Here is a 23,257-nt window from a genome sequence, read left to right on the forward strand (position 1 = left end):
TGAAACAACTACATCATTCTCAGAGAACAAGTGAGACAGCATTTCATGGGAGGAGATAGGAGAAAGAAGTCTTAAGACCATTCCAGAAGCCCAGAGTTCCCAAAAATCCAGCTCTGGATTCATCATCCTGTTTTCTCTTGAAGGGTCACTCAATCAATAATATTGTTAAGCAACAAGTTCCCTTTAATTTGCTAATGGTAGCGAATTCCATAGCATGGAAGAGAACACATTGTTCCTTTTGAAAGGGTAGGATAGGATTTGCTCTGAAAAGAAAATACTGAAGTATTGAAGTATTTTGAAGCCACCAGTGTGGCTCTCTCCCTCCACAGCACTCAGCCTGGGGCTGTGAGGGCTCTCTGTGTTCTCACCCACTGCTCAGCTTGAGAAATCTGGAAAGGAGCTTGTACCTCCCACATTGTTTCTGTTGGTTCCTGAACATACAGGAAGGTCTCTGACCTCCCAGTTCTCCACATTTCTTGTGCAACAAGTCTCCATAGTGTCCACCTTCTTGGAAAAGATTCAGGTGGAGAACCAACAGCCTAGCTTGATGCTTTGCTATGGAAACAGGGTCAAGCAATGGGACACAGCTCCTTAATTTCTGGCTCAACCCACTCCCCCAAGACCAAGTAACAAGAAAAACTTGCACTCAGAGTATCCCAGTCATTCCCAGTATCCCAGGTTAAACAGTAGGGTTAGTAAGGATCTGTACTTGGAGGAAACAGTCCCAAGGGGAACACAACAATTTTTGCTCATTTGCACCATCTGTACAAAACAAACAGGTCTGGTCAGAGACCTGCCTGAGCTTCCTCCTTCCCAGCTCTCAGGAGGCAGCCAAAAGTCCACCAATGAGCAGCAGAAAGAGGATGACCCTGTAAAACTGGTGGGAGTAAGTCAGCTCATTGAGTGAAATAGTTTGACCTGCTATACTAAACACAAAGAAACACAGTTAATTTATTTTTGAAGTAGCTGATGTGTTTTCCTTACCAGCACAATGTTATCATCACAGAAAATGACAACTGAGGACACACCTACAGCACTATAAAAGCATCCTCCATTATCATGATGACACACCAGGTGAATGCACTGCTTACCTTACATCCAGCTCAATGGCTCTACACAACTTGAAACATAGGTTTAAGTTTAATTTTCTTAATTAAAAACAATCTGTGCTCAGGATAAACCTCATTAGCTGGTGTGCTCCCACATGAGCTACCTTACTTTAGATAAATGGCAATATAATCCCACATTAAATCCAGATCTTTGGTGCAAGGACTCTCAAATTGTTTGTAACATTCTACTTTTCCCTGCAGAGTAAAAAAACACATAGTTTTATTGCAACAGAGAACACTGGAGTCATAGATACACTATTTATATATGAACTTCCTTCAACTTTCAAACTCCACCCCTCCTGATTCTTTGGTTTTAATCTTCTTCTGGAAAAACCATTCAATAGGTAACAGACACCTTGAGACAGCTTTTCTTTGTGAAGTTGCCAGCATATGCCTTCTTCTACGGTGTCATTCCTTTTAACTATGGAAATCCATACCAAAACACTTTATTTGGCTACGTAACTCACTGAATAATTCCTGTAAGTTACTGAAATGCCTGTCAGTTCACAGCAGCAGGTCACAGGGCACCATTAGGGCAGTGCTATCAGTTATTGCCATTAGTGTTTATCCCTCACCACACCAGTGCATGTGGGTAGGCTCTGGAGAGCACACAGCACTGGGGACTGTAAATCCAGGACACAGCTTCTAGACAACAGAAGTACAAATAATATTGCATATCTGATTAACACCAGAAAAGAGACTGAATCTCTGCTCTTTGTCATGTTACTTTTATACTTTATGAACTGTATCACTCTGCCAACAAATCTACATATTGCAGTGTACTCAGACACAAAAAGACATATGAGGGTTACAGTTTAAAATTTTATTAAAGTAAGAATGATACTTAAGAAGTCAGATGATTGATTGTGTGTGACAATAGCATGCCTTAGGTAATTACAGAAGAAACGGTGTGAACTAAACATGCTTACTTCCTTCCACCCCAACAGCCACGTAGAGACAACTGTTTCCCAAGCACAACTTAAAGAAGCTTTAGGGCTTCTCTAAGCTATGCCTTGGTTCTTTCATCTTCAGACCTGCTAGGTCTGACCTGTCCATGTGATTTGTCTGTGCTCCTCCATTCACCTCCAGACAAGCTCTGCTCAAGGAAAGCTTTCCAATCTTCTGAAGACCCTGAAGAAGGGGTGATACTGCTCTGTGTAATTCTGTGGATAACAGCTTTTCTACCTAGAAAGGAAGAAAATACATGTCAAAAAGAAATACAGGTGTTCCTTTGTTCATAAGCCAATTATTGTTACATGTTGCTTCCTAAGGAATTACTGAAAACTCTGAAAAGTGTCTGAACAGCTTCCCTGGAGAAAGAAGGAGTTATGCAGTTCTAACAGCAACTGTACCACAGCCATGTTAAACTGATCCCCACAAGACCAAGGGACTGCAGAAGGACAAAGAACCACATCATATTACCAACGTGAAACGTAATTTGCCTTTATTGCCCGAAAGGCAGCTTGCAAATCAGGGCTGGTAGCTGTGCTATACACCTTAGTAATGGTGCAAGCTGTGCTTTATTTGACATGCCATGAGGACAACCTCCTGTAGAAACTCAGAGGAAAAATACAAACGAATGGTCTGGAATGGTGAGACCAAAATTGGCAGAGTGGGCAGCCAGAGAGAGGGGCAGTTGTGCCATTTCAGCCTCAGCAGCCAGACAGTCAATGCAGCAAGTGTGTCCTGCTGAAAAATTAACCCCATCTTTCACAAATGTAGGTTGTAATTCCACAAACAATTCAGTATCAAAGAATTACTAATCCCAAAATGAAAATTCCTATTTGCCTATACCAGCAGAGAATTTGGTAGAACAGATGGTAAAGCAGTAAAGGAAAAAAAAAATCACAAAAACACAAAAAACATGTAGGTATGACCTTCATTCCATCAGTCTTGAAAATGAGCTATTGTTTGTATTTTAAAAGTATTTAAACACAGCAGAGTCTACTGACAGAATTCAGTCCTGACCCAGCTGTGGAAACACTGTAAGGCAACTAAAATACCCCAGGCCTTGGCATAGGCAGTGTGGACAATCTAGTCTGTGACATTTGGAATCCTTTTTTGCCCATCAGGTTGAAATGATATTTAATTCCTGATGCTGGCAACAGAGCAAATGTTGCTCTGGAAGATGTAAGAGCAGCTCTGTGCCACAGTGTTCTCTAGAGCAGGAGACTTTCTGTCTTTGTCCTCCCCTGACACAGAAGTTCCTGATGGGGCTGTAAAACTGAGTAGGACTGGAACACAAGGGAGCTGGGATGGAAGAGATCTTCCCCTAAGAGTCATATTCTTGGTGGATTTGGGTAGAGAAGGCAGTACTAGTCAAACTGTTTTCAAACTGTGAGCTCTCCTTCAGAAACAGCAGAGAAAGGAAAAAGTAATTTAAGCAACTCCCAAGTTTGCTGCTTGTGTGTGATGTCAAAATCCAGAGTATTGAATGTCATTTTCCTCCTGATGCTACAATCTGCCTGTGATGACCTGCAAACTCTTTTCAATAATTCCTCTTTAATTTTTTTTTCTCCCTCATGGCCTGTTGTTTTTCTCCTCCCCACTTCAGCAACTGGAATGCCACAACTTTATTAAAGATATGGCTCTGTTTTGGCTCATTTCACATCATCAGTTTCTGCTTTACAAATGGGAAGTTATAAAAAGAGACTTTTTGGCTCACCTTGATTCTTGTGACCTGTTTTTTTTCCCTAGTTTTTTTTCCCTTCCTTTTTAAGGGAATGACACATCATTTTGATCCTTACTGGCTCTTTCCCGCGAATCCCAGAGTATTTCATTCTCTGTGAAAAGAAGTAAATTACTTTACTTTGATTATCCTTTGATAAATCAATAGGACTCCAAATACCTACGTAACTATATTCATACTCTGTGTATTGAATGATTGCTAACAAATGCAATGGGATAAGTTTTTCTTTAAAGAACACTGTGAACTTTAGGTATTGACAAGTACCATTAGATGCATTTACATGTACAATGTTTTGAAAATTTGGAATTTGGAGATGATCCTCATTCATGAATTTCAGCTGTAATCAATAACTAGTACTGCCAAGCTTTAAAATCCAGCCTGCACTGTGAAGCCACTGCCATGTTTGCAGAATGACAGCAAACACACCAAAAGAAAGCATTACTTACAGAGAGGCTGTCCAGGGGTGGAGAGGAGAATCTGAAGACAGAAATCTTCCCCGTGTGCTGATGGGCTTCCTCTCTTCTCCTTCAGGCTGACAGGACAGGGATGTAATCTCAAACTGCTGCTGATTTAAGCTGCCTGATTTGATTTCTTTTTACTGTGGTTGGCTGTCTTGAAATCATGTGTCTATATCCTTGCTCAAATCTGTTCAACATTAGCACAGGATGTGAGAGAGATCTGGCTTATGGGAAGGAGTCTCTCTCCAAGCAGCTACAGGATGAAACCAGTGTTAAGTAGGTATGTCCTGGAGATTAAACACTGAACTGGTCTTCAATGAACAAAATACCAAGCAACAGCATGACCTGGTGATGTATCATCAAAAGGCCTGAGAGAATAAATTGAAATTTTAATACTATTTATGCCCTACTTGACTTCCAACGTGCACATGAAAATCTTCCAGGTTTTCTGTGTTAAGGGACACGTGAGTAACTTCAAAGCAGCTCTGGTTTTTGCTCTGGAAAACGCTGATGCTCATTTTCAACAACAGTGTCAAAAGCCTGAAAAATAATGATGGATTCAAAATGCCATTTGTTAGAAAAAAACTCTTTAGATGTGCAGATGTTCTGTATCTGAGAAATCAAAGACAGAAAATTAAAAATCTATTTAGCAGGTAAACAGCACAAAAAAATACACATACTCTCTGTTGTGAGTTATTCATTGTATTCACACTCTGTAGATTGCCAGCCTCAGAACTTCCGTAGAAAGTGAACACGAGAAAAAGTGGTAGAATAAGAAAGAAATAAGACAAAGAGAGGCAAGACGCAGAGGAAACAGGAATTAATTGAGGAGAAAAGACTACCAAGTTCTGGCAATTTGCTGGGGGAAGGTACAGGGGTTAAGGTGCATTTTCTTTTCCAAGCAGGCACTGCACTTGCACAAGTCAGGTAAGTGGGGAGCAAGCAGAGAATAGAGTCAACCTAGGAAAATGGATGCCAATACAAATCTCAAACACGAAAAGAAAGCTACAGCTGGATACTCTGCATTCCTCTTAGCTCCCTCCCCCCACATAAAATATCACAACTGTAATCAAACAAAACAAATAGGATAAATAATGCTTAGCCAGCAATGTTTCCAAAGATACTGGAAACACCTGGAAATCTTTGATAATGAAGAATTGTATGACTAGTTTTTACCTAGAAAAAGGCAAACCTACTGATACATCCCCCTTAATACCAGGAATCTGTTGGATATTCTATCATACATTTTATGTTTATAGGATTAGTCTAGTCAATGCTCCAGAAACCTTGTACATTCAGTAATGAAAAAAAAAAAAAAGGGAACAGTCAGAGGTGACTCTTCAAAAGGATCAAGCAGCTGGCAAAAAATATTGCCAGCTACCTTTTCATGCACCTGTGAGCATCAACAGTCCTCCCTCATGAAAGATTTCAATGTTAAACAGTCCTGTTTTTAGAAGGGAACTAGCTGATAGAAACAGAGAATTTTATGAGCTGAATACCTTGTTATGGCTCAGAGCTGCCATGAGAAGTAACTACAATTTGCTTTCAACTCAAATTCTGTCTATGGCAGTGATAAAGAATTATGGAAAAATGTACATTGAAAGGCATGGCTGGAAGCCACCAAGTTTAATTTTCTGCTTCAACCAGGGCTAATCTCAAAACTACATCAGGTTGTTCAGGACATCACCAGCCACATTCCAAAAGTCTCAAAGGATGGAGTCCCCACAACCTCTCCAGGTGCAGCCTCTGAGTTCTGCCACTCTGTAGCTGAAGTTTTTACCTTACACCCCACGTGGAGATTTTCTTGTTGCAGCTTGTGCCCCTTGCCTTTTGTTCCTTTTTCTGTTCCTCCACCTCCAAGAGAGTGTGCCTCCCTCCTCTCTCTAATATCTCCTCAGGTGGAAGACTGCTTCCTCCTCACCCTCCTCCTCCTCACTAGGCCGACCAAGCCCAGCTCCCCTGGTTTCATCTTGCTTACAGGGATACAAATGTCCAAAGAACACAGGAGGTTTGTGATGTTAACACTGCCAGGACAGAAAACAGTAAACCTCCAATGAAGACAGTGCTTTGAACACACTGATCACCAAATTAAATGTTGGCTTAAAGCCCTGTATTCCCCCAAGCAGGCATGTCATGATCACTGGCTGTCAGTAAGCTCCAAAATTAGCTACCCCAATCAAAATTTTCTCCTTCAGATCCTTGCTGAATATTCATATTCGTCAGCCTAGAAATATTTGGCTGTCCTGAAAAACCTGGTCAGGTTCCTGAACATATGCCATGTCCAGATGGTGACTCCAGGAGTGCTTGCTCTGCTGTTCAGGTAGATGTCCACTGAAACAATGCTACTCCTTGTGCTAGAATCACAGGAAAAAAGCTGTCCAGTTCCTCTCCTCTGTGGGTGACAGAACCTTCTCAAAGGTGGTTCAGGCCCTTTTCCTCCAGGGCTTCTGCAGAAGCTCCTGCACTGAATTAACTGAAGGTGACCTGTGAAATCTCATCTCCCGTACTGCTTCTGCCAGTGTCTTGCAAACCCTGGCAGTATTTTTGGCTGGCTTTCTCTCAGAAGCCATGAACAGGAAGCTTTCCAAAGAAGCCTCTGCAGGAACCCACTGGGATCTGTGGGGAGACACAATCAGTTGGAACAATTATAAGATTTGTTTACTTGCTGTTAGCAAAGCTCAGCATTTCTTGCCAACATGTGAAAAGCTGCCACAGTGCTCATCCAACATTTACAGAGAAAACTTGGTACAGGTGTGGAAGAGAGGCACTGAAAGATGAACCCTTCGTTCATCTTTGGTCTGTACAGCGACCACATGACGTGAAGCTGAGCCACACAGGAGTTGGTACAGAAATAATTCATCAGCTGTGGGTGTTTCCTGAAGGAGCTGAAGTGGCTACCCTGGGCACCCTCCCACCTAATGCCACATGACAACAGATGACAGGGAGGGTTTTAGATGCCAGCTCTGGGCATGGTGAAGGAAATAAAGTCTGGTGATCCCTGGCAGAGTATGGATACCCCAGGTCTTACCTCACTTTGGTATTAAAAAGATTCTCTAATCTACCTGCTGGTGGTTGACAGACACCACAGATTTAGTGGTAGGGTGTTAGTGACACGCATAATAGCAATGTATGTTATGCTTTTAAAACAACAGGAGGGAGATTTGCATGGGATTATTATTAATACTATTTGTAATGTTAAACTGGAGATAAAAATGTACTTTCTGTAATTAACCTGGATTAAGATAATGTTTGAGTTGTCAGAGGTGTGTAAGAGCTGTTATGTGTCAGGTGGATATTTAAACTGACAGAACTAACTTCCAGTCACTCAGGATTCCTTTACAACTTGCCTTTGGAGTTACATACATCTATAACGATTATTTCCATATAAAGGCTAGTAATTGATTTTGCCTGTTAATAATGTATTCCATGCATCTCCTGTATGCTTGAGCCAAGTTAGGAGCCAAGGGAGAGAGACCCCAGCACTGCCAAGTCTGTTCACCTCCTTTCAGGCTTTGCTGCCTGAGCAACGTGTCAGTGCTGTGAGCCCTGAGGTGGGCAGTTCAAAGCCTGCTTGGCTGTTTCTACATAACATTTCAAGTAAAAAATGCCCAAAACTTCAAGAAAGGAGAGGAAAGTCTGGCGTTCCTTCTGATAAAACCAGTGCTTGGGAACTGAGCCTGTGCTGACACATGCAGGTGACCAAATGCTGAGTCTGAGCAGCCAAGAGCTGTGGCCAGGAGCAGCTACACCCCAGGTCCTGCTGAAAGACAGGGACTCCAAACACAGCTTCAGCTGCCTCCATGTGCCAGGCACCAAAGCCTAACAAGTGTGGGACCAGCTAAGCAGCCAACAGCTGCTTCCATTCCTACTGAAGAGCATCTTCCAGGAAAAATATGAGGTCAGTCCCCACCACTATGACTATGCCAGCTGCTCCTCATGTGTGGTTGTGGAGATGATTTATCTCTAAATGAGCCCCTTCTTTTTCAGCTGCATCTTGTTTGCTGCATCACTTCTCTGATTTCCCTTGGTTCCTCCAAATTCCAATGTTTTGCTTCATGCTTCCAGCTGCTCTCATCAACATTATCACAGAAAACTAATTAATTCTGTATCCCATGGTCCCAGCTAATAAGAGCTGCTGGATTTCAACCTCCTACCTGGTTTTGCTCATCTTCATCATAAGATTATCCAAATTAATCTTCCAGAGCTTACTTATGAGAATGCCAGAGAAGGCAGTACAATTATGAAGACAAATCAGCAACCATAAATTGAAAGTACAGTCTTAGTTGGCTAAAGAAACTGAATGCCTGAGTGGAACTGTAACTAATATCCAGGGGGAAGGAAACTTTGCATTCACTCTGAAAGCCTATGCAGGAGTCATTCTTCACAGTAGAACAGAAGGGCTGGTGCATGTGCCCCTGTCACCAAGGAGCAATACTGTGATACCAACAGTATCACAGCTATTATGATAACACCAATAACTTTAAGGGACATGCTAATGGCCATGCTGTCCACAAGGGCAAAATCAGTATAATAGTAACAATGCAAAATGATAATGAGTATATAAATCCCAACTAACTATATCCTAGCTGGGATGATGAAGTTGTCAATAAGCCCAGTGGATTACCACAAGGCCTCTTTACAAGACAGAAACTTTCATCAACAGGATACACCACCTCCATGTACAAATTGGAGATGGCTGTTTACATAGAAAGATCTGCTCAAATCATTCTTATTTTTCCTGAGTGGATGAAATTTCATGTGAAACATTTCACTTTTATCCATATAATTTGTACTGCTAGTGAAGACTGCAAAGCAGCTGTGGGGTGACAGCTGCTTCCAAATACAGACAGACTGGACCTCTGCAGGTGCCACAATAGTGTAACAGATGCAGACCCACAAAAACAAGGATTCAGACTGGAATAATTGTAATAAAACTGTATGGGTGAGAGGTCAGCAAAATGTTCTAAGGATCTGTGGCACGAGTTTCAGCTCTGTTTCTGCTCTGTTGACATGAGATTTACCTTCACATTTGCAAGTCTAAGAGAGTTCCAAGGTAGATGGCTCAACTTTTCCCTTCAACTAATACACATTCTTGTCAGGAGTGGAACATTTTACACCGTGGTGTTTTGTGGGTTGATGAAAACATACCATTGTTACTTCAATCTTATTTCAAGACTCTTATAATCATTGACTGGCCAAAGTAGTTCCTCTTTTGCACGTGAATAAATGACAGCTTTGCTAATGATTTACTGGTAGGGCTTTTTTAATTTTTTTCACTGAGGCTTCTTCAATTCCAGACTCATCAACCCTGTTGCCAGAAAACACATTCTTAAGGACATGCAAGACCACGTTTGAAGAAACACTTCCTGTTAAACAGATGATATTGCCCCCTCTAATACCTTATTTTCAATGAAAATTGGCAGGGAACTGAGCAGGAAACCTCTGATCAAGAAGAAACTCTTCAAAGCCCTGCTAAAAGCAGTTCAAATAGAACTCATCAGAGCTGAGAATTTGAATCTAGTGAGTGCTCCAGTGACAAGAAACAGTGAAACAGAAGGAAACTCCTCCCTAAAGAGGCCTGGATCACCCAGTGAGGAAGCAGGACAGCTTCACAATTGCACACCAAAGATAAGGATGCAGGCAAAACCAAATTCCTCACACAACACATCTATAATGCTCTGACTACAGCCTTACCCCTGCCACCCTCAAAACATCAAATTCCTTTTTTACCATTAACACTTCCTCCAGATGGAAGGGTCAAATACAACCCCACCCCCATTCTCCACATCCTCACTGATGACTTTTCAAAAGAGCCTGTGCAGCCCAATCTATGCAGCACAGTAATCTGAAAGCAAATGCACAGGTAACATCCTCTGAAAAGGAAATCTCAATTCCTCTATCAATTCTTACCAAAGAGCACACCAGCCCCTCAAATTCCAATTCATGAACTTTGAGGACACCATTCCTGACAGGCACTCAGAACAGCAAAGAAACACATAATGTTTTTGAAAGAGCTACATGGATAAGAATAGCATAAAAATAGCTTCTATAAAAAGAGAGACACTCTACTCATTGTACGCATTGCACTCAAACACCATCCTAAAAACTGCATCCAAAAAATCCTCGAAGAATTGACCACCTATGGTGGAACATCCTACCAAAGGATGGAATATTTTCTGCAGAGCCATCCCTGCCAGTCTTTAAGCTGGATCCAACCTTGCTACGCTTATCTCAGAAGGAAGCATTTTGTGCAGAAAATGAGAAAAGAAAAAAGCAAGTACAACTTGTCAAAACCTTCCTTTCCACCTTCCTTGCAAGGACCTTCTACCCCAGACACCAGCACCCCCAGGTCTCATACATGAGCTTTCCTGGGAAGTCATATCCAATACCTGGGCCTCCCACACTCCCACAGCTGAGCTCAAACAACTCCTGAGACCAGACTGAAGTGGCACAGAGCACTGACACACACAAATACACCTCACTGCTGCAGCTCTCACAAGGTAACCACTCAGTCTCTGACTGTCACTCCCGATCCTGGAGGAAGCCCTGCAGCCACAAACCTAGGAATAAAAATTCCTAACAGTTCAAAACAGCAAAGCACTGCTAAGTCACATTATAATTTCCCACAGTCTCCACACTCTCCCCCTCTCCACACCCCAACTCCCTTTCTCAGCCTACACCTCCTCTAGTCATTTGCACATGCCAGGAAACATTACTTCTCTTTCCCTACAAAGACAAGTATTGTATCATTTCTGCTTTCTTACAAATTAGCATTCCCTCGCTGAACCTGACAGCTCCATTTCCTGTCAAAGATGATCTGATACCGACTCACAACTCTGAGGGATTTTCCCCATTTGCAATCCAGTCTGAAAGCAAGCTGTCACCTTTAAGCCAGGCCTGAAGGTGTCTTGTGTGCCTGAAAGCTTTTCTTCTTTCAAAACAACAGTGTTTGGTCTAATGAAAGACATCACCTCTGCATATGTCCTTAGGCATCATGGGCACAACGACACTGATGCTTTTGAACAGTTTAGAAATCAAGACATATTTACAGTCCAAGTAAACTTTTAGTCCTTATCAGAATATTAAGACATGATTTTGAATCCCTAAAGGCTTAAAGACACCTCATTCTTCCCAAACCATTAGGACCATGGAAATTGGAGAGATATTTTGTGAGGCAACTGTGAAATTCTGATTGTCAGTCTAAACTTTTTACAAGGCATCACTATCCTCAATCAAAGGTTTGAAAATAGAACAGAAAGGGCTCATTGCCTTTAGAGAGTAAAATAAAGCTAGAAAGATGCAGAAACTCTTAATGCTTAATAAGATAAAAAGAGTTGTCCCAGTCATCAGTCTCCCTTAACTTACCAGTCAGCCCCAAACTCTGACAGGATAAGGAATTCCAGAGTGTGAGAAAACAAATATGGATCAAAACGAATTGGCAATTCAAATGTCTTCACTCTCAACTTTCTATTCACCTTTACAACCAACTTTAATTGCCCTTGGAAAATATTCTATTTGACACAATTTCAACACTTTTCCCTCCCAGAGTTGTGGTTTTTGTAGGAATTAAGGCCCAAATCTTCAGAGATGTAAGAAGTCAGCAGACACACTCTTCTCTTCACTCCTAAAATTCACATCATGCACAATCACAAACAAATCAATACTATTATTTTCCCATTTAAGATAGAATACATATTGAGAAAGCATCTGAACCACTGTATGGGAGGTGAAAGTTCCACCCACCGAATACTTTCTAGTTGAAAGCCTGTCAGTGTATCTGCATCCAACTTATCCTTGTTGGGAAAGATGACGTGCACTCTTACCATCATGATTAGAATTTCCCAGGGTCCATGGCTCATCTGAGTCAAAGTGAGTGTCTCCTCCAATTCCCGGTCCAGGAAAGTAAGCATGAGCCAGGAATCCACCTTCTCCATCAAAAGGAGAACTGTCTCCATGGAAACCAGAAGCAAAAAAGATCATAATATCTGCCTCCTTTCTGTCATTTTTAATTTCATGGTAAGGGACCTCTTCAAAGGTAAGTGGTGTCACTCTCTGCCAAACATCAAAGGCCTGACGAATGGCTCTCCTTGTATCAATCTCTCCAACCTTGGGTGTGTAGTTGTGTACACTGTGGGAATGAGAAAGAAGGGATGTTTCAATTTGCAGAATACATTTGAGACTTATCAATACATAACCACACAGTTTCAACTTCCAAAGGAAAGTTTTTTGCAGACACTGCTCTGTGCATGCGAAGTTTTGCTGTTACAAAGAAAGTTGCCAACAGAACTACCACCCTGATCTGAAACCTACATTTATTAACAAGAACCTTCATAATGCTTTGGTTGATTTTGGATCACTTCATAAAAACTTTCAAATCTGGGTGTAGACAGCTGAGTAACCTTTTTTAAAAATGTAAATTACTTCAGATTTTGTCTGAAGTTATGTTAAGATGGAATCTACTACATGAAAAAAAAACAACAGACCACTAAAATTGCTTTTGAGGAACAAACTTCCAGTAAACTACACAACCTTACTTATATGACCTGCTTCCTTCTCCAAACTACTTAAAATATTCTAGAGCTCATAAGAGTGATGGATCTGCCAGTTTTGTGCAGCCCAGTCCATGACAGCTAAAGATACAGAGTTTGGGGAGAGTCAAGGGCATTTAACTGCACACAAATGTCCCATACTTCTAAACCTTATGATAAAAATGCTGTTCATGAGATGTTTAGTGCATGTGCATATAACAGCCTCATGATTTATTAAACTTGACTTGGGACACATCAAGTATCTATGTCATTGGAACAATTTTCAGTTTTTAATGAAGCTGTCTCAATTTAATATAAACACACTGTAACACATTCAGTGGTGAATCAAGACACCCATCACTTGAATGGACACTACAAATACTGAAATTGGAAAGCTAAACAGCTACTGGTTTGATGAGAGCAACAGTGCAGCCATCTGCCAAGCTGCTTCTCTTGCTTATATGTATGCTTAAGATTTACTTTACTTATATGATTCCATACCACTTTCCCCTAGGGTCCAGAAAAAAGGTTAGAAGGATCTGATTCTCAGACCTTTGCATACAGAAGGTGTCCCTTTACAATTTGAATTAAAACAATTATTATTGGCGGAAGGTTTGAAGTAGTCCCCAGGACTAGTCCCTCCTCCCAGTCCCTGCAGCCCTCTCTGCAACCTGAAACATCCAACTCCTTTCTCAGAATTCTTGTCAGAAGAGACAGAGGGCCTCAGTCCCTGAGTCTCTTTCCCTTCACACCATCATGTTCTTTTCTACACGTTCTGGTACTTTTCCCATGCTGGTCACTCACACTTCTACCTCTTTACTGTAGACCTTCTTTCTGTCTTAAGTCTTACCCAGGTCTTCTCCTTAATGACTACATCTCTAATTTTCACTCCTTTCCATCTCCTTTCTCCCTCCAAAAAATTTAAAAGGCTGCAATTTCAACCAGAGGGTGGGTTAATTTTAATTTGAAGTGACATTCCTATTGCCAGAAAGCTCCACTGACCATCCTTCAGCAACTGCCTCTCAAAAGCTCACAGCCTGGCTGACTCACAACACCTCTCTGGGAAACAACTGCCCCTCTGCAACACTCCCTTGACACCTGTAGCTCACCCCACCTGGCCTAACTTCAGCTGGCCTAAGTCTGGACAAAAACAAGAGCTCTACTACAGGAGCAAAAGTAAAACCTCTGCAAAAATAAATGTTGCAAACCAGTAGAAGGAGAAAGCATCTTGTCCCCAAACAGTGGTGTTCCTTCTGCTTTAATGATTTGTTAAAGGTGACACGATCTAAAGGTTAGAGCCTTAGATTTCTAACAGAAGAAAAAGGGCCTTTTACCAAGATTTTTCTACCAAATTTACACATCTGATGGCTGCAATTCAGTTGTCTTTACTGATCAATTATTTTCTAATTGATAACAGACTCTTCAGTTGCCCCAGTGCTCTGACAGCATTTTCCTCCACCACACTGAGAAAGAAAGCCCAGGCTAGACATTACAGGAAGGATCCAGTTTCAACTTAAAAGTACTTACAAATTCTGCATGCCAAGCAAGTGCAGACCATTTTTTCCCCATCAAACAGGGGGAGGGAGGGGGCTGTACCTGTAGGTTATGTGCTTCTGTCTCCACTTCTGGCCAGTGAGTGCATACCGCTTTTTCCTCCGGCTGCGACGTAGGTGGGGATGATCCGGAACTCCACATCGAGGCTTCTTCATCCACCTGCAAGCAAAGGGAAAAAAACAAGAAGCTACATTAAGAGTTTGGAAAAGAGATTCCAAACATCTCAGGAGGTGACTGGAAGACCTCTGAGAGATGGCCAGTGCTGACACCAAGAAGGGTCCAGTCCTCCTTGTGTCAGGTTTATCCTCTGCACAGGGCTGTGCTACCCACCTCTGCTGGCAATGCACACACCAAAACCACTTCACTTTTCCTTGTGGAAACAGAGTTTGGATCAGGTAGTCCCTATGCTCAACAAGAGCTTAATCATAATAATGCCACAAGAGACCCAAATCAAAATTACAAGTGGGTGTCCCCTGGGATCAAACTCACCTATCACCTACTGGATCTACTCTCCATTTGGTAAAGTGGTCCTGTGCCACTGAAAAAAATATCCAGTTCATACCTCACTAGGTAAACTTGTTCAGTGAAAACACAACCCTCCCAGATAATAACTAAGGCTTTCACCTGGAATGACCAGAACAGATCCCTCCAGTCTCTGGGTCACACACACCAAATTCCATTAGGTTCTTCCCATAACCCCTGACTCTTGATGTCACTCATGATGTAGGAAACTCTAGACTCTATTGCCAAATGAACTGGAAGAGCAAAGGATGCTGTTCCTCGCACAGGAATCCAGGCAGTATTATCACACAAGTCCACTCTCCTTCCCTACTCCTTTACTTCCAGCCTTGACAGATCTTTTGTTTCTTTCTTACAGCAGCCTGGGAGTGGTCAAACACTGGCAGAGGTTGCCCAGAGAAGTGGCAGAATCTTCAATCCAGGGAAATAGTCCAGGGTAGCCTGCTTTATATGTCCCTGTTTTAGCAGAGGGTTGGAGTAGATGAACTCAAGATGCTCCTTCAATGATTCTCTGACAGAATCAAGGAGAAATAGACTGTTCCTGAAATTACACCTGTTCATGTGGGTACACTCCAGAGAAGCCAGAAGTGGCTTATGAAGGAACAAATCTGCCCATCACTGCATGTGGTAGCTGGGGAAGAAGGAGACAAGGGCAGAAACTGAGGAACTACAGGTACTTGTCTCCACAGGTCTCCAGTCACATCCTTTAAGACTTTGCAGTGCATCCCAGGGCAGGAGAGCAGAGCCCAGGAATAACACAAGCAGTCTCTGGCCACAGCCTCCCCCTAAGCAGACTGGCACTGCCTCAGCCTCTGGATTTCTTCAGGCATTTCATGCATTTGATCCACTTACTCTGATGGCAAAGGCAAGTGACACAAAGCCCTTAAGAACACTTTGCAGGACATGCCATTGAAAAGCATTCTAGCCAGTGCTGGCACATTTCTCAGAGGACACCAAATTCTCTCCCCTGTCCTCAGTAAGGTTTCTCCCACATCCTTGGCTATCCAGGGGACAACTTTTGGCCTCCAAATGCAGACATTCCTCCATCAACTGCAGCCAGCCAATGGCAAGTAGTCCACACTGGTGCCTAAACAACGTACATCTTATTCACTAAAAAATATTAACCCCAGACCTTCAGGAAGGGAGGGTCTCCCATCACCAGTAGACGGTTTACAAGACTTTTTGTCAGGACACCTTTTAAATTAAAACCAACCAGGCACACAGACACTGTGCATCACCAGAAAATTCCTTCAGAAAACACACACACACACCTGCCCTATTCAGGCAGCCATGCAGCCCTTTCCTGATTCCACTTCCTATATGTAATTCTGGTTGCTTATAAATTTCAGTGCAGTCATCTGTCGTCTCCCCACCAAGAACAGAGCAAATGAGAGCTGTTATACACATTGCACTGTACCTGACAAGAACCCAAGCTGTGTATATGAAGCCAGCACAGATCTTCCCCACTTACATCACCTCACATTTATCAGCACTGTACATCTTTCAGAAATCCAGGCAACCTGTGGAAATTGGATCTGTCTTGCCCACACAACTGCTGCCACCTTCAAAGAAAAGCAGTACATCTAAGATTTGCTTTTAGAAATATCAATTCAACCTGAACACACTGTGTTTTTCCAAGTGTCCTTTATTTGTGCTCCTTTGTATGGCTTCTAGCACTTTCCTAAAGAGACCTCAAGCTTACTGTTACCTGTATTCTTCCAAATATTTTCTGAGTTTTCAGGGCTTTTTTTTGTTCCACTCATATGTTATGATACAATGTTTTCATCATAACCTTACATAAGCCATAATCTGAATCAGGTTTTCACCTCTTGAGCTTCATAGGAACTGCAGTAGTCTGAACATCACCATCATCAGGCCCTGACTATAGTCAGAAAATGACCTTCTGTTTATCGTTACTAGTATCATCTAGAAGACAAAGAATTAACAGAACAGTACTGCCAAACCAGCCTGCATGTGTGGAGAAGTCACTGGGGCTGTCCAGGGCAGTGCTGACACACCAGCAGGACCTCACCCCTCAGCATCTGTTTCCTGTAAGAACACCTTGCCAAGTTCCCAACACTTGCCCTATGCCCAGCTGGCCACATGAATTCACCCTTACACAGCTCAGCCCACTATTATCAAAGCCAGAACTGCACAGAGACCCCACAGAAAGTGAATTCCCTCCAACAGCCAAATTCCCTGCCTCTTTGCCAGCTCCAGGTACAGCACAGGGGCATGGGGCTGTTCCAGAGGAAGCTGCAATACCAACCCCTGGGGCTTCAAGGACTTCTTGAGCCAAAGCTTCCAAAGCAGAGCTGCTGAGACTCATGCTGCCCATGGCCCCTAACTCCTCATAATACAGTATTTAAACGATATAAAACCCCCATTTCACTTAGGTCTGTCTGAACCCCCATATTTCTCCACAGTTTGTTCCAGAGCTCAGATACTGCCTGTCTGAAGCCAAGGAGCAGAGCTCAGCTACCTGGTTGGAGCTCAGCAGTACCCGAGCTGTCGTCAGCTTGAGCTAATGTCAAGCTGAGAATGTTTATCTGGATCAGTTCCCTGATTCAACTTACTTCCCAGACATATGGGCCCTGGTCTAATCACATGGTACAAATCCAGCTATCTCTCCTCCTCTCAGCAGGGCAGGTCTGTGGCAAAATATTCACAAAGCTGTAACTTGCTGCTGTTAATCATCTGTAGCTGAGCGTTATGATAGTTATTCTCTACTGAGCAGTTTGGATACCTCACTCTGTTCCAGGGGAAATCATCACACCAGAAACAACAAAAGACAATTACTTGAAGCAAGATTCAGATACCCCCCCTTCTTATTATTTTAAATGGGAACACCAGTAACACTGGATCATCAAAATTTATTGGCACTCTTAAAGCACACACTATTGCATTCCTCCAGCTGCTTGGCATCAGGAAACAAGCAATTTCCAAAAGCAGTGACATCCAGTTCCTGTCCAGACACAGCTGCTCTCCCCAGCTCAGGCTTCAACCCTTTCACAAGACTCTCCTAAAGAGAGAGAGCTGTCACTGTCAATCCCCTACTCTTGACCTGGTGGGATTGGTATCTTTAAACAGCTGTGGTTCACCCCAAGGTGAGAGACCTGCACAACAGGCTCAAGACAAAGCACAAGATGCTTCCAACACAAGTAAGATTATTCCTTGGTTCCTTCCAAGGCCATGTGATTGACCATGACAAAGACAAATCACCACTTTTGTTCTGCACTAGTGTGCCTTCTCTCCAGCATGCTCCAGCATATCCTTGCTCAGCTGCTCACAAAACCACAGTTCAGCCCACCAGCTGCAGGCAGACACAAAACTTGCTGAGGCATCATCAGTTGCAGGGTCTGAGGAGGCTGTTTTATGTGTTCTCCCTGCTCTCTTTACAGGAAACTATATATCCTCTGCTGAATGGACCCCCACCCAAACTTCCTTTTGGGCACCAAAAAGCATCACCTGTGGTGGTGCTTCTTTCTATCTCCCACTAGCAGCACCTGCATGGTGGCTTCCACATGCTTAGGTACCAATCTTGGAGGAAAAAACAAGCTCCAGATTTGAAGGCATGTGGGAAAGGAGATGAGAAACTTTAGGCTTCCGTAGTAAGTGTAAAGTCACTTTAAAAAGACAGAACTGACAGAAGTGACAGAAAAATTCCCAAACTGAAATCTCAAAACTCCTAACGCAGACTGAAACAATGGCTTAGTAAATGCTTGAGTAATTCAGAGGCCTTGGAGGCAGCTGGCCTTGCCAGCTCTCTTCCTTCTGCTCAGCCTCCACATGCAGGTCTGAGGAAGTGACAGCCCAACACAGCCCAGGCAGATGCCCCTCCAGCTCAAACGACAGGCTCACTGCTAACAGCAACCTGGACCTCTTTTTCTGTTCATGCAAATTCTAGGCAAATTCCACGCTGCCATGCAGCATATGGACCCACTGACTCAGGACAGATGGAGGCAGAGCAACCCAACATGCCTCCAAAGCACACCAGTGTTTGGCTGGAGCTCAGGTCTCACGCTTTCGAGACTTGAGTTTCAGAAGAGGGAATCATCCAGGTTTTTCACTCATCAGCTCATGCACTGATTAAGCCCTGCCCATAAACACAAACTCAGTAAAATGTGGGGAACACCTTCCTTTCTTTCAGAAAAACTTACTTCCTAAAACAAGGACTCCCACTCACAGTTTGTGCCTTTCCCCATCACTCAGAAAGCAGCAGAAGCAGCTCCTTAACTTTCCAAACTAACACCCTAATATCACAGCCCCTTCTTTCCCCATCCCTTTCTAAATCATCAGCATCCCAAATCCAACCTTCTACACACCAACTACACACACAGAGCGTTGCTTGATGGCTCTGCTTCAGCGTTCACCTACAAACCATGTTATTAATGGCAAAGAGATCTCAGATGGAAAATTTCCACCTTTAAAAAGCACTTTGTTTTCAACTCATTTGAAAAGCATACAGGATTTTCTCTGCCCCTCAATGGAGAACAAGGGGCTCTTCCTGTGAGCTAAAGGAGGAATGTTACGTTCACTGGAGAGGTAGTCCCAGCCCAGGATGATCCCCTCCTGTCCAATTCACTAATTTCTTCTGTTTCTCTCTCTTCTTGCAGTCTGGAAGGCATAAAACCAAGCCACTTTGTTCTTTACATTATTTGGTTACTTTATGGCCCTTTCTTTTGGGCCACCATGTCCCTTTTGCCAGCAGTGTGCCCTATGAGGAGAGATGAAGAACCAGGCAGAGCATGCTCTGAAAGGGTCTGCTAATGTAGCAAGGGACAACTATGCAGGGCCCAAGCAAGTTCCACTGGGCTTTCTCTTTTTGCTCACCACGAGGTGCTTTTTTTTCCCCAGAAAGCCTTAGTAAGACTTTCTCTGCATTCTGCTTTAGTTATCAGATGCTTCCCAGATCAACATCAGATGGATTCAGCCACTACATGACACCCTGGCAACCAGATAAGGAGCCACTTCCACACCACCCTTCAGAGCCCACATTGAAGAGAGGATGAAAAAACAAAGCCCCTGCAGCCCTGGTGATTTATATCAATGCTTCTGAGCTATCAAAACCCTGGTCACAAACAACAACACATGGCCAACAGACAGCAGAGAACATCTAATGTCCAACAAATAGCAACTATGGAGAGCTAAGCAGCCTTGACTACCATCATCAGACTATAATAACTCGCTTCAGCTCAAACTATGGATCTCCACAAATAACATCTATGGAGATGCACAAATCAAATTAATTAGGAAAGAGATTAAAAGTAATTTCTAGAGCCAGAATTTTAACCTAAATTCAGACAGAGATGGAAGTAAATTAAACCCTTGATGTCCTCCACTTTCCGAAGCTCACAGGATTCATGCTTTGATTGTGCACCAGCAATGGGTATCTGTGCTCAAAGAACAAGAGTACCAAGACCTTCTCCTCAGACTCACAAAAAATACTGTCAGTATGAAATACATATTTCATACTGAAATATGACAGTGCATTAAGAAAGAGAAATATAAAAGTAGCCTATATTAATCTTACTCAATAGTTGTCTGGTCCAAAACTCCTGTTACTGGGATTCCATAAAACTGTTGCATAGTGGCAACTGCAGACTGCACAGCTTTTCCTGACTGCAAGGGAGACATTTGGCTGTCAGATGGAAGTAAGTAGCCATAAGTTTTTAACCAACCCTGAAAAAGAAAGAAACAGATGGTAAGATGCCACAGTAAGTTTTCAGCATAACAGTTCAGAACATTTCCTCAAAAGGAAAAGTGACAAACTAGCCCAAAAAATTCAGCAATCTCTCTTTTTTTTTTTTTGTTAGGTTTGGTAATATCAGATGAAACCCCCAAAAACCTAAAACACACACAAAAAATCAAACAGCCAAAAAAACCACACTCTGAAAGTTTGAAGACCCTGATGAGGTGGGTGTTTCCTCAACTAACGGCTAATACCAGCAAACTGTCAGAACAGGAAAATAGCCAACTCTCCTCAAGGAGTTCTGTCCCTTTCCCTGCCTCCATCCTAAAATGCATCCTTAGATAAAACTGCATATCAAACTTGTCAAAATGCTAAGGACAACATTTTCAAAAACATACAGTTATTCAGGATTTTTTTTTCCTCTCCTCTATTCCCTTCCCTCATTTTGATATGAGGCTGAACCAGAATATTAAGTAATAATAACAACAACAATAATAATAGCAGTAGTAGAATAAAAACTTGTTTTCATAAACTTTTCCCCATAACTTTTCATGCACACTCCCTAGTGCTTCATTCTCCTGGTTGATTCAATTCTTAGATCAGGATTATTACGAGACCAGCATATACCCTAGAAGTTTTTTCCCAATCAATCTGACCCACAGGACAGTCCTCACCACATCAGCACTGATAAATCACCTGCACGACCTGTTCTCCCAGTGACAGCATGATCACTTAGGGAAGGGGGAGGGAAGATGCTTGCTCTACCTTAACATAACACAGCAGCAGGAAAGGAGCTCAAGTCAGGAGAAGCAGAAGTGGGAGAACAATCCCTGTTTCTTTGTGGCAACAAGAAGATACCAGAAGCCATTAGGGAGAGGGAAGGGCCCTGCTTCCAAAGCAGGAGAAAGAATCACAGAAGGGCTAGAAGCCCATCTCATTCCACCCCCTGCCAGGGGCAGGGACACCTTCCACCACACCAGGTGCTCCAAGCCCTGTCCAACTGGCCTTGGACACTTCCAGGGATCCAGGGGCAGCCACAGCTGCTCAGGGGTCCCTGTGCCAGGGCCTGCCCACCCTCACGTTCCTTCCCAATATCCCATCTAACCTTGCCTGCTGGCACTAGGAAGCCAGTCCCTGCGTCCTGCTCCTCCAGACCCTCGTTCAAAGTCCCTCTCCAACTCTCTTGGAGCCCCTTTGGGAACTGGAAGGGGTTGTACTGTCTCTTCAGAGCCTTCTCTTCTCCAGGTGAACACCCACAGCTCTCCCAGCCTGGCTCAGAGCGGTGCAGCTCCAGCTCTCAGAACATCTCTGTGGTCTCCTCTGGCTTTGCACCAGCAGCTCCTCAACGGTCTTGTGTTAGGAGCCCCAGAGCCAGAGGCAGTGCCCCAAATGGGGTAGGGAAGCGACACGAGAGCATGAACTGGGCATGCCAAAGTTCACCAAGGGCACGTGCAACGCTACGAAACACGGACATCACCAATAGCTTCAGACAAAGCTAAGCTGCAAAACTGCTCCAAGACCATTTGCTACCCCTGCCTTAGCCTCTGACAAGCACAACAATGCTGGGAGACTCCATTATAACCAACATTAGCTCCCGTCGAGTAGCGAGAGCACAGCAACCAAAAGAGCTGGGAGTGGGGCTGCCCTCGCGGGTACCGCACTCGGAGGCGGCAGCGGGAACGGGGCACCACACGACAGCCATCCGGACACTCCGAGAAGCTGCTCCCGGAGACTGCAGCTCACGATCACACAGGAGGAGCACGGCCGGTGCTCGGGCACGGGCACTGCTTCTCCGGCCGGTCCCAACCTGCCGAAGCGCGGCCGGAGGAGCTGTGCCCGCACACCCCATCTCAGCCAGCCCTGCGGGAGGTGATGGAAGGCTTCTGGCGGAGAAGGCGGAGGAACCGCGGCCCGCCCGGCTTTCCGGCCCACCCCGAGACACCCAGCGCACATCCCGGCCCCGGGACGCCGGTGGCAGCCGCTGCCCCGCCCGGCCCCGCTCGCGGACCTACCCGGCCGGTGCTGGTGTCGGCGGCGGCGCGGAGCAGCGCGCAGAGCAGCGGCAGCAGCGGCCCCGCCGCGCCCAGCGCCCGGCGCGGGCAGCGCGCCATGGCCCCGGCGGGGCCCGGGCCCGGCTCGGCACCAGCGGGGCTCGGAGCGCTCCGGCCCCGGCGCCGCGGCTGCGGCTGCGCGGCTGCCCGGAAGGAGAAGGGGGAAGGGGGACGGAGAAAGAGGAAAGGGAAAGGGAAGGCGGGCAGCGGAATCCGCTGCTTCCTCTGCCGGTCGGCCCGGGGCTGCCCCGCGGGGAGGGCGGCCGCGGGTCGCCGTGAGCGGCCGGCGTGTTGCAAAGCATGGAATATGCAAAGTGTCCTTAAGAAAGGCTGTTCTTCGGTGTGACCATCTCCGGAGAGAGTGTGATACCAGCTGCGGGTAGCCGACAGCAGGGCAGCTGGAGGGGCAGTCAGCAGGGACATGCCTCAGGGAATGAGGGCTGTCTCGTGCGGACATTTACTGTCTCTATCTTGTGGAAGGCCTTCCCAGATGAACTGCTATGTACCAGAGGTAGCGGGCGACGGATCAAGCTCATCCACGAACTTCACCAGTCTCCCTCCTTCCAATTGCACCCCATTTCCCAGGACACTTCCAGCACATCAGGATCAGCAGGATTCCCCCGACACCTACACAACCAGCCCTGTCTCTCACAGGCT

At 44.3% G+C, this 23,257-nt stretch overlaps 1 protein-coding gene across 3 annotated transcripts in view; it reads right to left on the bottom strand.

The window, feature by feature from the left end:
* The window catches only part of MMP24 (matrix metallopeptidase 24), a 44,140-nt gene extending 20,968 nt beyond the window's left edge, over window positions 1-23,172 (bottom strand). The window contains exons 1-4 of one of the 3 annotated variants that reach the window (XM_064391870.1): window positions 22,562-23,172; window positions 20,391-20,539; window positions 14,381-14,497; window positions 12,080-12,384 (exon numbers count right to left, since the gene is read on the bottom strand). In XM_064391870.1, coding sequence (XP_064247940.1) covers window positions 12,080-12,384; window positions 14,381-14,497; window positions 20,391-20,539; window positions 22,562-23,023 — 1,033 coding nt within the window. In that variant the 5' untranslated portion in view covers window positions 23,024-23,172. Of the gene's footprint in view, window positions 1-12,079; window positions 12,385-14,380; window positions 14,498-20,390; window positions 20,540-22,356; window positions 22,414-22,561 lie in introns of those variants that run through there. The other 2 variants (XM_064391872.1, XM_064391871.1) reach the window with 2 other exon arrangements.
* Window positions 23,173-23,257: the final 85 nt, after the last annotated feature.

Source organism: Passer domesticus, chromosome 16, assembly GCF_036417665.1.
Source record: "Passer domesticus isolate bPasDom1 chromosome 16, bPasDom1.hap1, whole genome shotgun sequence".
NCBI classification, from domain to species: Eukaryota; Metazoa; Chordata; class Aves; order Passeriformes; family Passeridae; genus Passer; species Passer domesticus.